Source organism: Oryctolagus cuniculus, chromosome 19 (assembly GCF_964237555.1).
Source record: "Oryctolagus cuniculus chromosome 19, mOryCun1.1, whole genome shotgun sequence".
Taxonomy (NCBI): domain Eukaryota; kingdom Metazoa; phylum Chordata; class Mammalia; order Lagomorpha; family Leporidae; genus Oryctolagus; species Oryctolagus cuniculus.
Genome location: NC_091450.1, coordinates 32,991,844 through 33,005,312, shown reverse-complemented (window position 1 = coordinate 33,005,312; position 13,469 = coordinate 32,991,844). Strand labels below are relative to the sequence as shown.

Sequence of the window (13,469 nt, the reverse complement as noted above, 5' to 3'; positions counted from 1 at the left end):
GATGGCCCAAGTCCTTGGGCCCCTGCACCCACATGGGAGACCCGAAAGAAGCCCCTTTCTTTGGATCAGTACAGCTCTGGCCATTGTGGCCATCTGGGGAGTAAACCAGCAGATGGAAGACTCTCTCTCTCTCTCTCTGCCTCTCCTCTCTCTTGTGTAACTCTTTCAAGTAAATAAATAAATCTTAAGAAAAAAAGCTACTTGTAGCTTTCGTAAACTTTGAGAGACTTCTAAAAATCCAAATGAGAATTGTTTAAAACGATGATAGCCCACGCTCACTTGGTTGGAGGCTGACTCACTTTCTCACTTGTTTTGAACCTGTTCCTCATGGCCATGGATTCTCGCAAAGGGAAAACTGCGTTCCTGCTTTTATTTGCCTGAAACTCGATGAGAACCTGTTTGGTCTGCAGTGACACATCCGAGGCAGAGTGCGTGGGTCCCCACAGCCTTTATTTTCTGGTCAGAGTCCCAGTGTGCTTCCTGTGTGCTCAAGACAGGGGGTGGACACCGGTGGTCGTCCCTGACTGTCCTGGCGCTGGTGCCTGCTCCAAGGCGCAGGGTGGGAGTGGAGGACCGTGCTCCAAGGCTGGCCACCTGCTTCTGGAAGGTGTCTGGCACGAAGCACAGCCCAGGGACAGCTCAGCTGGCCACGGCACCCACCCCCTCGGGAGCAGCACCTCCTGGGCTGCACTGGAAAATAAGTCTCAGCACCGAGTCACAGCCGACATCCTTGCTCCAGGCGGTGGTTCTCGACTTCTCTGCCCACTCCCTGCAGCCCAGGGGACCTTGCCACGGCTCACCCCTGCTGGCGTCTCACTTCCTCCCGGGGGAGCTTAGTGTTGTAAACACGGACAGGTCACCGGCCCCGTCCCTGTGGGAGCTCGTGCAGATACCCAGTGGCCCGGGTCAGCTCGCCACCCAGGGCAGCCCCGCCGGCACACACGGTGGGACCCACACCGGGGCTGGGAGCATGGGTTCCGGCAAGTCTGCCTTCAGAGCCGCGGCACGCTGGTTTCCGGGTGAGGGCACCGACACCCTGGGTCCGTTCTGTGCAGACCGCCTCGATTCTTTCACAGCCACCGTAGAAAACGGGGATTCAAAACGACGGACGACAGCAACCCCAAGGCAGCGGAGGCACAGGCGTGCACTGGCTCCTGCCGCCCTTGCCCGGCGGCAGAGGGCGCCTCATCGCCCCTCCTCCGAGGTGGGCGGCTGCAGGTGGGCGAAGCTTAGGAAGACCTGCTCCAGCGAGATCTGGCTCACCGAGTAGTCGTCCACTCCGTACTTCTCCTTGGCCTTCTCCAGGGTACCAAACACCTTTGGGAAACGGTGAGGTCGCTGGTGAGAGGACCCAGGGCCTCTGTGCTGGCCTGGGGTCCTCCAGCAACAAGCACTGGCAGCCCCGCCCCCAAGATCTGATCATCGCCAGCCCTGCCCTGGAGCCCCCGACAGGAGGAGAGGAGCGAGTCCTCCCAGGGACAGGACGCTGGCTACGCGGGGCAGCCGGGCAGGGGGCCTCCGCCCACAGCTCAGAGTGTGGCCCGAACAAGCCGGGTCTCCCCTCCGGGTCACTGCTCCTTTCTGCACGGAATTATTTTCCACCAGATGTTTTGGGGATAAAACCTAAAGGCTGGTAGGTGGTGAGATTTGGAGGAAAAGCAGTGGTTCTCCGCTGGAAAGAGCCTGGTACCGACCTAGAGAGAGCCCTGCAGGGGCTTTGCTTGGCCCCGGCCAGCATCTGGAGGGCCCCAGGTCCTGCACTCACCTTCGCCCAGCTGAGGTCGTGGCCGGGCAGGTGGTAGTGGACCATCCCCTGGTGCTCATCTTCCAGGACGCTGCCTGCACAAAGCACAGGCGTGTTCCTGTGAGGAGGGGGCCGGGGCCAGCGGAGGGCGGTCCGGCCCCAGGGATCAGGGATGTGGGAGAGGCAGAGCGGCCGGGAGCGGCTCAGGCAGGCCCCGGGCAGGCTCGCACCTGGGAAGGTCAGGTCCACAAAGGCCTTGAAATCCCGCAGCGCCTCCTGCTGCCCTCTGCTCCGGACCTTGGCCTGCAGGGAGTAGCCGCTGCCGAACTTGCTCTTGAGGTGCTGCGGGCTGCCCAGGCACTTGAACTGACCCTGCACCATGATGGCCAGCCGGGTGCACAGGGCCTCGCACTCCTCCATGCTGGGGACAAGGGGGCAGGCCTGAGACAGCGCTGGGGGTGCCGATGCCCGCCCTGAGACCAAAGTCCTGTGTGGACAGGAAGGTGCCGACGCCCAGGCCAGGCCGCTCCCGGTTCAGAGCATGGCCCGTGGGCAGAGGCTGGGAGTCTCCTGGTCGGCTCCGGGCACCTCGGGGTCCCACCCTGCCCGGCCCGTCTGGCTCCTCCACGGACGCACAGGGACACCCCGGCTCTACCTGTGGGAGGTGATGACGACGGCCTTGCCAGACTCGCGGGCCCGGGCCACGGTGTCCCAGAGCAGGCGCCGGGCCACGGGGTCCATGCCCGTGGACGGCTCGTCCAGGAAGATGACCGCAGGCTCTCCGAGGAGGGCGATGCCCGTGCTCAGCTTGCGCTTGTTGCCTCCGCTGGGCACCAGGTGCAGGGCAAGGCTGACAGTTAGCAGGGGCTCCCCAGGCCCCACGACTGCCCCAGGCCCCAGGCTGGGCCTGGCCCCATGCACAGCGGGAGCGCCACCTGTCTACCCTGAAGCAGGGCCTCACGGGAACCGGCAGGGCAGCCCCTGTCACCTGGCACTGCCAGGGTCACGCTACCCGATCCCCACCTGAGCCCCGAGTCGTGGGCAGGAGCTCAGGCCACGGCCTGTGTACCCACTCCCCAGCTCTGTGCTAACAGAGATCCTGGCTCCAGCCCGATGGGCCAGGGCTCAGCTCGCCACAGGGACGCAGGCCGCACCTGTACGTCCTGACCAGCTTGTTGGCGTGCGGCTCCAGGAGCAGGCCCCGCAGCGTGTTCTCCACACAGGCCCCGATGTGGCGCTCGGGGATGCCGCGGAGCCGGGCGTACATGACCAGCATCTCCCGGCCGGTCATGTGGTCCAGCAGGGCATCAAACTGGGGGCAGTAGCCAATCCGCTGCCGCACCTGGGGTTAGGACAGAGCCCCCGAGGGGTGGGTCAGAAGGAGGACAATGGAGACTCCCACCCTGGTCTCTTCCTGCGAGGCTGGCCCGGAGCTGGGCACGGCCCGGGCGGCTGCCCACGGCTGCCATGCGGCCACAGCAGTGCAGCGAGGACGGAGGAAAGACCCGGCTGGCACAGAGGCTCCCGGCCAGCAGAGACGGGCCAGTGAGTGGCCTGGGGCAGCCCTGACCGTGACGGGCTGCACTGACCACACAAAGTGATAGCCACGCAGAACTTCACATGGACGCTGACTACAGGTGGGCCCTCGTCTGCTCACGGGCCCCCTACCAAACATCCGACACGAGCGGTGGGGCCCGTCTTGAGAGAGGGACAGCAGCTGGTTTCTGGGTGAGTGCCTGTGTCTGGCAGAACCAGGGGGCTCCGTGGCCTCTCAGTCGCCACCACCTGCCCTGCCGCGGTCAGGCCTGGTGGGGCCAACACTGCTTGGTGCTGTGGATTTGGAGACGGGATTTCCTTTTCTTTGCCTTCTCTGGGGTTCCCAGACTTCCAGAATGTGCTTTGAATTGGCCTGGGAAAATGCTGGGCCATTTGCCACCTCATTCTCTCTCCTCCTCCTGGGACTCAGGTTAGATGCAGTCAGGACCCCTCGGGCCGCCTCCGAGCTTCTAGGCCACGTGGTTTTCTGTCCCCTGTGCATTTCCAGCCATTTTGTTTCAGAATCTGGGCCTGACACCTGCGAAGCCGGCCTGTGGGTTTGTTCCCTGGGGGGCTGGCCGCTGTGGAGTCTCCCCGTGGTGCCCCCACCCTGAGGCCTTCAAGTCCAACTCCGGAGGCTCTGTGAGGCCTGGGCTGAGGCCTCCCCCGGGAGGGCCCGACCCGGTCACAGGCGTGCTGCTGTCCCTCTTCCCCTGGGCCAGGGGACACAGGGACTTCCTGTGCCGTCCCCGGGAGGGAGCAGGAGTGCTGCCTCTGGTTCAGCCTGATGTGGGGAAAGGGCGGTGGGCCTGGCCTTTCCTTGGGACCCTCTCAGCGTCCACCCCACCCCCCTCCCTGCCCGAGCCTTTTGGGGTTCTCAGATGTTGGCCCCACTTCTCTCCTCTCGTCACCTGCTCAGCTCTGGCCCCGAGCACCATCTCGTGCTGGCCGTGACTGAGTGCTGTGCCCACTCTGAGCCAGAGAGAGCCCCGCTCCTGTCTCGGGGCTCCCGCTCCTGCCTCGTCTGCCCCTCCCCAGCAGGCCCGCCCCGCACCCACCTTCCCGATGTCGGAGCTGATGCTGTGGCCCCCGACGAAGGCGTCCCCAGAAGTGATGGATTCCTCCCCGGTCAGCATCTTGAACGTGGTGGTTTTCCCGGCCCCGTTGAAACCAAGCAGGCCGAAGCACTCCCCTCTCTGGACGGCGAGGGAGATCTTGTCCACGGCGAGGAGGGGAGTCCGCTGCTCATACACCTGCAAGACGCCCGCAGAAAACCTGCCGTGAAGAGGCCTGGGGGCCCCAGGGGCGGGCAGGTGGCCCGGCGGGGGCAGGGCCCATGGCCCATCACCTTGGACAGCTCCTTGATGATCAGCGGTGCGTCGAGCAGGGGGCCCAGGCTGGGGGCCAGGACCCGGCTCCTCTCTTCGGCCACATCCTGGTCCTCAGGAAGCAGCGCTGTCTGGGCGCACAGTTCTGCCTGGTGGTTCGAGACAGAGACGGCACCACTGAAGCCTGGCACAGGCCCCTCTTCCGAGGGACACAGGGCAGGGGCAGAGGTCCCCCAGGGAGGTCTCAAGGGTCTGAGGTCTCCGAGGTGCACCCCAGCCTCAGGGCCTGCAGGCGGGAAGGGGTGAGGGGCCGCCTGTGCTGGATCAGGAAACACGAGCCCCGAGGGTCTCACAGCAGCCATTGACGAGGGGCTTCGTGGAGAGAAGCAGTGTTGTCTCAAAGAGGCCAGCCGGCCCCGTGGCTCTGTGCAGCAGAGAAACCTCAACAGGCTTTGTTTGAGGGTGGGAATGGAGACGGAACGGACGTGGGAAACACCCCCTGGGGCCCTGCACCCCTTCTTCTGGGCACTGAGGGGCCCCAGACACCACCTCTGCAGGGAACAAAGTCCCAGGCCCCCAGGGCTGATGCTGTGGCACCAGGTCTGGGCACACAGGGCAGCCCCTGTGGGTGGAGGGAGCCGGGCGCCCTGCCGGGTTCGAGTGCTGACACGGAACTGGGCCTCCTGGCTGTGTCGGGTCGGTGGTGATGAAGCCCCTCGTCTCGCTGACCCAAAGCAGCCCGTGAGGCGTCCAGGAGCCGCTCACCAGCGTCCACCTCCTCTGGAAGGCACAGACGGAGTTCCTCAGTCTCCACAGCAGGTCGGTCTCGATGAGGAAGAGCAGGGTGAGGTAGGCGCACCCCGAGGCGGCCATGGAGGTCACAAATCTGCCGACCCCGGGCGCGCTCCACGCGAAGAAGTTCTCCTGGTACACGATGTCTGCGGGCCGCGGGCAGACGCGCTGTGCTCGCAGCCCGGCACGCGTGGCCCCGGCCCCCACTGCACGCCCTCCTCCCCGGGTGCCTCCCATGAGCCCGGACACCTCCCATGCTTCCTGGGGATCTGGCTGCAGGAAGTGCCCCTCGAGGCTGGGACGAGCGCTGACCACGCCTCGTCCACTCACACACGCGCGTTCCAGGGTTGGGCGCTGTGCGTGGCCACGGTTTGGAGGAGGTCAGGCTCACACAGTGAGCGATGGCAAACCCAATCCCGTGAGTGACGCAGCAGGTGCAGGGCAGGGACTGGGCTTTGCGGGTGGCCATGGGGCTGCCGTCCGACACACAGTGGGCGCAGCTCCAGGCACAGGGCGGGGTGTGGTGGCCCCGCAGGGACAGGCTCAAGCCCTAACTCCTGAACCTGTGGCTGCGATCTTGTTCAGAAGTAGGGTTGCCGGAGACGGAATTGGTTAAGGGTCTTAAGGTGACAGAGAAAGACAGAGGATCTGAGATACACACGAGGAAGAGGCCGTGTGAGAACAGAGATGAGACTGGAGCGGCGAGGCCTACAGCTCCCTGAAGGTGCGAGGGACAGAAGGTCCCTCCCCAGAGCCTCTGGAGGGGGCACAGCCCTGCCCACACCCTGGTCTTGGGCCTCCGGCCTCCGGCCTCCAGACAGGGGGAGGATGTGTTCTCTGGTCAGAGCCCTGGGTCCTGGACGCCAGGACAGGTGGAAAGGAGGGCTAGGACGGGCGGGCGGGACGTGGGGCCCAGCGGCCCTGAGTGCGCAGGATGGATGCTGTGGCCGGCCGGGGCGGGTCCGGACACTCACTGAACTTCTTGCAGTAGTGAGCGGCGATCTCCGAGGAGGTGCAGTAGCGTTTGGTCTCATAGTTCTCGTAGAAGCTGCTGACCGCCATTCCCAGGCAGTGGTTGGGCAGCACCAGGAACACCCGGTCCAGGGTTCTGGCAAGTTCTTCTAGTTTTACCGCTGCGGTGAGGAGAGAAGAGGCCAGTCAGCGCAGACGGCAGACGGCGGCAGGGAGGCGCTGGTCTCAGGCGTCCTCGTAGGTCGGGGACCTCCATGGAGAGGACCTTGGCCACAGAGGCCCAGCGAGGCCACAGCTCCCGGGGTGGCCTTGTGGAAACCGCACGGGGCAGGGAGGCTGCAGAGCTGGCTGGGGCTGGCCGGGAGGCGGGGCGGGGTGCTCCCACCTGGGATGCGCATGATGGTGACCATGAGGAAGGTGGCGATGCCCGACAGGACGTTGAATATGGTCAGCCTGGTGTAGGCGGTGGCCGCGCTCGAGAACAAGAAGCTCATCAGGTACATGAGGGGGATGATGGCCCAGCCGTACAGCAGCAGCAGCAGCAGCGTGCCGGCTGCGTGGCCGTCCCACGTGAAGGCGCGCACGTCAAAGGCCCGGAACACCGCCTGCCGCATGGCACAGACCGGGAGGGGGGACTCAGGCCGCGCAGTGCAGCAGGCGCCCCCCGGGGGCCGGGGAGGGACTGATGGTCATATTCAAATGCCCTCGGGCCCTGGCCAATAAGCTGGCCCCTGTGGTGGCCCTTGTCCCTAGCTGATGCAGTCACTATCAGGATCTAGGGCCCTGCCCACCCGAGCTGGGCAGCGGCTGGGGGTGGGGGGAGAGAGGAAATGGAGGGGCAACTGTCCTCTGGGAACCAGGGGCTGGGCCTGGCCCAGACTCCCCATCCGGCTCCGGTTCTGTGCACGGGTCCCCTGGGTGACCACCCCCGGCCGTGGCCTGCGGGGGAGGACCCCACACTCACGAGCAGCAGCAGGCTGGGGACGAGGAAGGAGATGAGGTCCCACAGCAGAGCAGAGAGCCAGTAAGTGGCCACGCGGACTCCGCTCACAAACTGGACGTGCTTGGCCTGGACGGCCCTCTCGCTGACCGCCAGGATGGAGAACGTGCTGGTCAGGAAGGCCATGGCAAAGAGCAGGTTGAGGGCGATGTCAAAGCCCTTCCGGCCCCTGCGGGGGACAGGGCCGCTCAGCGCCAGCGCAGCGCCTCTGGGCAGCAGGAACCACGCCCCTGTCCCCCGCGCTGTGCAGCACACGCGGCTGGAGGGAGGAGGGCACTGCAGCCCGAGGGTCTCTGTCCTTCTCGTCAGCAGGGACAGCTGTGCCCCTCCCCCAGCCCTCCCGGCCCCAGCCACACCCGGGGACACCACCATCTGCCGTCTCCCCTGGGGACACTGCATGGTCCCAAGCCAGACCTGCCACTCGGCTCCTGGAGTGACCAAGCCCACTGTGTCCTAGCTTCTGCCTCTGGTTGCCCCCAGCACCTGGCCTCTCTGCAGATGGTGCTGGGACAATGAATAATATGTGGCAAAAAAAAAAAAAAAAAAAAGGAACTCTGAACTCATCATGTTGAGAAGTGTGTGTACAGGAAGTGCCTAGAGCACGCACGTCCACAGTGGACAGACGCTGCCTGACCACGACAGCGTGACGACGGCTCCCTCTGGACGCACCATCGGCACCTGACCCGGAATTACAAACGGGCGGGTTCCGTGCTGGCTCAGTGACGCCTCCTACAGCTGCTAAGGCAAACCAAGACAGCCTTGTGTCTGGTCCACTGTCCCCGGCCAAGCCTGAACCCCTGGGCTGACCCGCGGGTCTCCTAGACTGGGCTACCATGCGGGCAGCACGCCCCCTGCTGGGAACAGAAGGCAGAGCAGTGAGGCCATCTGGGAGCCGGGTGGGAGGCAGGGCGGGGCCCACAGGGGTTTGCCGGCCCTGGGCCGCGCGTACTCGCTGAACTGGTCCTTGGCAGCCTGCAGGGCGCTCCGGGGCTGGGGGTAGTTGGAGACCTCGATGGAGGCGCGGGGGCCGCATAGGAGCTGGAACAGGAGGTTGTCGACGACGGCCAGGGCGGTGGCCGGGGAGTGGTAGGCCTGGTTGTTGAACAGGGCGGTGACCACCGTGTGCTCGCCTGCATCTCCGAAGGACGTGGCCACCAGGCACCGCTCGTTGAAGCCGCCCCCCTCCACCGAGGCCCTGAAAATCAGGAACTCCTCCAGGTCACCTGGGGAGTGACAGCACGGTCAGGGGACGCGGGGACCTCACGGTGCCGCTCGGGGGCCTGGCCGTGGGCAGGGCCTCGCGGGGCCTCGCCAGCTCTTCCCTGCTGTGAGGGCCCACCGTGCTGGCAGCCGGCCCCGAGCAGCCAACACCGTCAACCGCGTCCTAAGACGTGCTGGACTCCCGCCCAGGCTTCATCGTCTTTCAGTCCTGCTGGTCAGGGAGGGGGGGTGAGAAGCAAAGCGTCCACCACGTTCTGTTTAACCACAGCACAGCCCGTTGCACGCCTGCGGCGGCTTCCAACCGAGGCCGCCAGTGTCCTGACGGCTCTAAGTTTTCCCACGTCACACGGAGGTGGTTATGACCAGGAAGCACACGGAAAGTAACAAAGACCACGAACTTCCTAGTTTCCGGGAACCAGCACCTGAGGAGGCCTAATCCCAGGGGACAGCTGGCCAGGTCCGGAGCATCTGTGGTTGTCGTGAGGGGTGGAGGCAATGCCAGGGACGCCACTAAACCTCCTATAGCACGAGGGCTGTCCAGGAGCCGCGCCCCGGCCGCACCCCGGCCCCCCACCCCGGGCCCTGGGGGATGCCCCTTACCCAGCACCTCTCGGGGCTCCTGTCCTTGGGCCTGCAGCATGTCTTTCAAACGCTCCGACAGCTGCTGGTCCAGCCTGGACGTCCCAGGAACGGAGAAGGGCACCACGGTTCGGCCGTACTCGCCCAGGGTCAACCTCAGCAGGGGGTCGTCGAGGATCTCCGAGGAGTAGTTGATGGCCAGCAGGGCCAGGGTGACACAGGTCAGGGGCACGAGGATCTGGGCGGCCAGCATCTTCCACTCCCGCCAGCTGTACGTGGCCTTCTTCAGGAACATGGCCCAGAACTGCTGCCAGTGGAGGGCCAGCTGCAGGGGAGACACCGGGGAGCCAGTGTCTGACCCCCACCTCCTGGGAGCAGGTGCTGCCCCCAGGTGGCACCTGCAGCCACACCAGGAACCACGGGGCTGCTCGAGGGGCCTGGGGGCGGGGGAGGCTCAGGACACCACACAGAGCCGTGACCACACAACTCTGCAGGCCCTGTCACAGCCTGTGGGGAGCAGGTCCACTCCCACTGCTGACCCTGTAGCCTGTGGGGAGGAGGAGGTCCACCCTCTGCCCGACCCTGCAGCCTGTGGGCAGGAGGTCCACCCCCTGCCCGACCCTGCAGCCTGTGGGGAGGAGGGCCACCCCCTGCCCAACCCTGCAGCCTGTGGGGAGGAGGCCCACCCTCTGCCCGACCCTGCAGCCTGTGGGCAGGAGGTCTACCCCCTGCCCAACCCTGCAGCCTGTGGGCAGGAGGGCCACCCCCTGCCCGACCCTGCAGCCTGTGGGGAGGAGGTCCACCCCCTGCCCGACCCTGCAGACTGTGGGGAGGAGGTCCACCCCCTGCCCGACCCTGCAGCCTGTGGGGAGGAGGTCCACCCCCTGCCCGACCCTGCAGCCTGTGGGGAGGAGGTCCACCCCCTGCCCGACCCTGCAGCCTGTGGGGAGGAGGTCCACCCCCTGCCCGACCCTGCAGCCTGTGGGGAGGAGGAGGTCCACTCTCACTGCTGACCCTGCAGCCTGTGGGGAGGAGGTCCATCCTCTGCCCGACCCTGCAGCCTGTGAGGAGGAGGTCCACCCCCTGCCCGACCCTGCAGCCTGTGGGGAGGAGGAGGTCCACTCTCACTGCTGACCCTGCAGCCTGTGGGGAGGAGGTCCACCCCCTGCCCGACCCTGCAGCCTGTGGGGAGGAGGTCCATCCTCTGCCCGACCCTGCAGCCTGTGGGGAGGAGGAGGTCCATCCTCTGCCCGACCCTGCAGCCTGTGGGGAGGAGGTCCACTCCCTGCCAGACCCTGCAGCCTACTGGGAGGAGGTCCACCCTCTGCCTGGCACAGACGCCCTTGTGGACGCTCCTCTGCCCCTGGGGTCAGGGCGGCCGGCCCCGCACAGCGTGCCTACCCCAGTGTTGAGCTTGACCATGCTGGGCTCCTCCTCAATGAGGGCGCCGATGCCATCCGTGGGGTCCAAGGCGCCACACAGGCTGCTGTCCACAGCCCAGTCACTGGCCCTCCTCTCGTGCTGGTACTGCAGGGCAGGCAGCTGGACGGCCTGGATGTCCATGCTGGTGTCCACCAGCTTGCCGACCCTGCGACGGACACACGGGGCACTGCTCATGACCCAGCCCCCTGGGGAGGCAGGAGCCAAGCTGCCCTTCCACTGAGGAGGGGGCGGGGAGGAGGGCAGAGGGCAGCGGCCCTGACGCGGAGCCACCGCCCAACTCCCTGTCTTCATCCACTGTGTCCACTCATTTATTCAGCAGGACTTCCTCTGGGCTATCAGAGTCCACAGCCAGCCAAGCCCAGGGGAGGGGCAGCCAGACGGGGCCCCTGCCCCAGGGAGACCGCCCAGACTCAAGCCAGGGCCTTGCGAGATAGACGGGGGCTCAGGGCTCAATGGCAGCACTGGGGCAGGCTTGTCACCGAGCTGGCCCCTGGTGGTAGAAGGTGTGCGTCTGGGGCATGGCTGCCGAGGGTGGGGGGAGGCTCGGTGCCCTGGGAGGGACTGGCACCGCGGGAGAGCAGGCGGCAAGGACAGCAGGGGCCTGCCCTCAGTCCATGCTCGAGCCACAGGGAAGCCTGAGCGCCTCCTGACCCTGGCTCTCAAGGCCAGGGCTTCCCGGGGCTGCCCTGTCGTGCCCCGGTCATCAGCGCCACCTCCGGCCAGTCTGCGCCAAGGCTGGAAGCTTCTTGGAGGCACGGCCCCCACGGCGGTCTTTGCCGGGACCTTGCTCGCCTGTGAGCACCCCGGTGGTCTCCAGGTGGACGTGACCGAGTGAGGGGTGGCTGCTTTATCGCCCACAGCGCCGAGAGCGGGAGTGACCCCAACACCCAGGACTGACCGCAGGAAGACCTCCTCCATGGTGGTGACGGAGGCCCCGAAGCTGGCGATGCCCAACTCCTTCTGCCGCTTCTCCAGCTTGGCAAAGAGGCTTTCAAACCTAGGAAGGGACCGGCAGTGAAGACAGCGTCTCAGAGACCTTCTAGAAAATTCCCCACACGGCATCCCCTCCCTGTAGGTCGGGGAGGGGCAGGGGACAGCCAACTCCTTGAAATGCCTTTCAAGAAACAGCCAAGGCCGGCTCACACAGCTCAGTTCCCTTTTTTGAGAACCATTTCAATTCATAGCAAGAATGGAAAATCGGGAGGGAGGGAGGGCCCTGTCCAGTCCGCTTTTCTCGGCAACGTCCTCGGGACACCGGGGGTGCTCACGTGGAACCACAAACCCGGCCGCAAGAAAGCAGCCATTATGCGTTTGATCACAGGGTGGAGAAACCACGGCACACGGCACACGGCACACAGGCGGTGGGGCCCCGCGGAATGAAGCAGGTCTCAGGGCCGAGCCGAGGCAGCAGGGTCCCCGTCAACGCCGGAGCAGGCGGCACAGACAGGCAGCACCCGCAGCAGCAGCAGGCGTGGAAACCCCCGCCGCTCACGGCGCGGACGGCACAAACGCCGGCCAGGCCTGCGCCGTTTTCACCCATCCATCCCACAAATATCGGGGAGAAAAGTCCATGCCAGGCTCCCATCCTGCCAGTGGGGAAGGAAGCTCCTGGGGCATCATGGGAGTTTTCCAGAAGGTTCTTTACTGGCCCATTTTCTAGGGGGAACAGGAGTGCATGATGACGGAGTGGGCGTGGAATCGAGGTCAGGGGCCTGGAACAGGGAGTGGCCTCAAAGCCACTTCTCGCAAGGACAGTGAGGTACTTCCGAGACAGAGCCCAGTGCTCTGAGGGTGGCCATTCCCTCCTGTGTCCCGTGTGTGAGTGCACGGGCCTCAGGTCCGAGGTCCAGAACACACACACACACAGTGTCTGAGTCCGGCGGCTCTCCTGAGCAGGGCAGCCCTGCGTGTAACCCATCAGGAGGGAGCCAACTAGCTCACAACATGTTCCTTCCAGCCCTGCCCAGCGGGCCGGGCACACTGCACCCCGCCAGGGAGACTGACCAGGGATGACCGTCCTGGGGCCCCAGGGCTGACAGCCACACCGAAGAGGGGCAGGGAGACTGGGAGCACTGGGCCCTCCCGGCCCACAGCCGCTTCCCCGTCTGTACCTGTGCGTGCTCTCCTTGGGGAGGATAAAGGAGAGCTCGGCCCCGGCGCTGCTCTCCAGGGTGGCGTTGGGGACGTGGTGGCGCACCAGCTGGGACACGCCCGCGGGGTTGCAGTGCGGCTCCTTCACCAGCGTCATGTGATAGCCGGCGCCTGGAACACGTGGCCAGTGTGAGGCTCTGGGCCACTCCCACTCCTCCAGTCCACACTAGGGGCTCTGGGGCTCAGGCTGGGCAGGTGCGCAGGAAGGAGGCTGGAGAGGCAGGGTTAGCGGAGCCAGAGCGACGTTCTGTGCTGTCCCCGGGTGAGGCCTCCCACATGCTGGCCGGGGAGAGCTCCCCAGACCCTCCAGGCACTCGGGCAGGGGCTAACGTGGTCATGCGTGTGTGCTGTGGGTTGACGCTGCCCAACACGGCAGGAAGACACAGGTGCGGTGACACCACGCACGCTTCCTGGGCCCCCACCTCACCTCCCCAGCACCTTCTGCAGGAAGTGGGACAGCCTCGTCCACTTCAGAGACGAGGATGCTGGGCCCTGCCAGAGTATACCTTGGCCAGCTGGGGGGCCCGGGCAGGGAACAGCCAACAGCGTTCCTGGGGGCTGAGGCGCAGACGGCCCCTTGGCTCCTGAGGCCCGCGCCCCCATTTCTTGTTAACAAAAGAAGCCTTAGTATCTTCACTGTAAGTGGCCCCCCGGACAAGGGGCCCTTCCAGCCTGCTACTGACCACACCGGGGCACCCTCCGG

General features: G+C 65.7%; 1 protein-coding gene across 6 annotated transcripts in view; it reads right to left on the bottom strand.

Annotated features, from left to right (window-relative positions):
- Window positions 1–429: 429 nt before the first annotated feature.
- The window catches only part of LOC100345135 (phospholipid-transporting ATPase ABCA3), a 41,752-nt gene continuing 28,712 nt past the window's right edge, over window positions 430–13,469 (bottom strand). For all 6 annotated transcript variants that reach the window (XM_070064106.1, XM_070064105.1, XM_051836186.2 and 3 more), the window contains 16 exons: window positions 12,727–12,877; window positions 11,514–11,612; window positions 10,574–10,760; window positions 9,194–9,497; window positions 8,322–8,595; window positions 7,337–7,541; window positions 6,758–6,977; window positions 6,375–6,533; window positions 5,374–5,546; window positions 4,629–4,757; window positions 4,339–4,533; window positions 2,899–3,086; window positions 2,400–2,570; window positions 1,975–2,165; window positions 1,766–1,839; window positions 430–1,317 (listed from right to left, as the gene is read on the bottom strand). In XM_070064106.1, coding sequence (XP_069920207.1) covers window positions 1,186–1,317; window positions 1,766–1,839; window positions 1,975–2,165; window positions 2,400–2,570; window positions 2,899–3,086; window positions 4,339–4,533; window positions 4,629–4,757; window positions 5,374–5,546; window positions 6,375–6,533; window positions 6,758–6,977; window positions 7,337–7,541; window positions 8,322–8,595; window positions 9,194–9,497; window positions 10,574–10,760; window positions 11,514–11,612; window positions 12,727–12,877 — 2,852 coding nt within the window. In that variant the 3' untranslated portion in view covers window positions 430–1,185. The remainder of the gene's footprint in view (window positions 1,318–1,765; window positions 1,840–1,974; window positions 2,166–2,399; window positions 2,571–2,898; window positions 3,087–4,338; window positions 4,534–4,628; window positions 4,758–5,373; window positions 5,547–6,374; window positions 6,534–6,757; window positions 6,978–7,336; window positions 7,542–8,321; window positions 8,596–9,193; window positions 9,498–10,573; window positions 10,761–11,513; window positions 11,613–12,726; window positions 12,878–13,469) is intronic.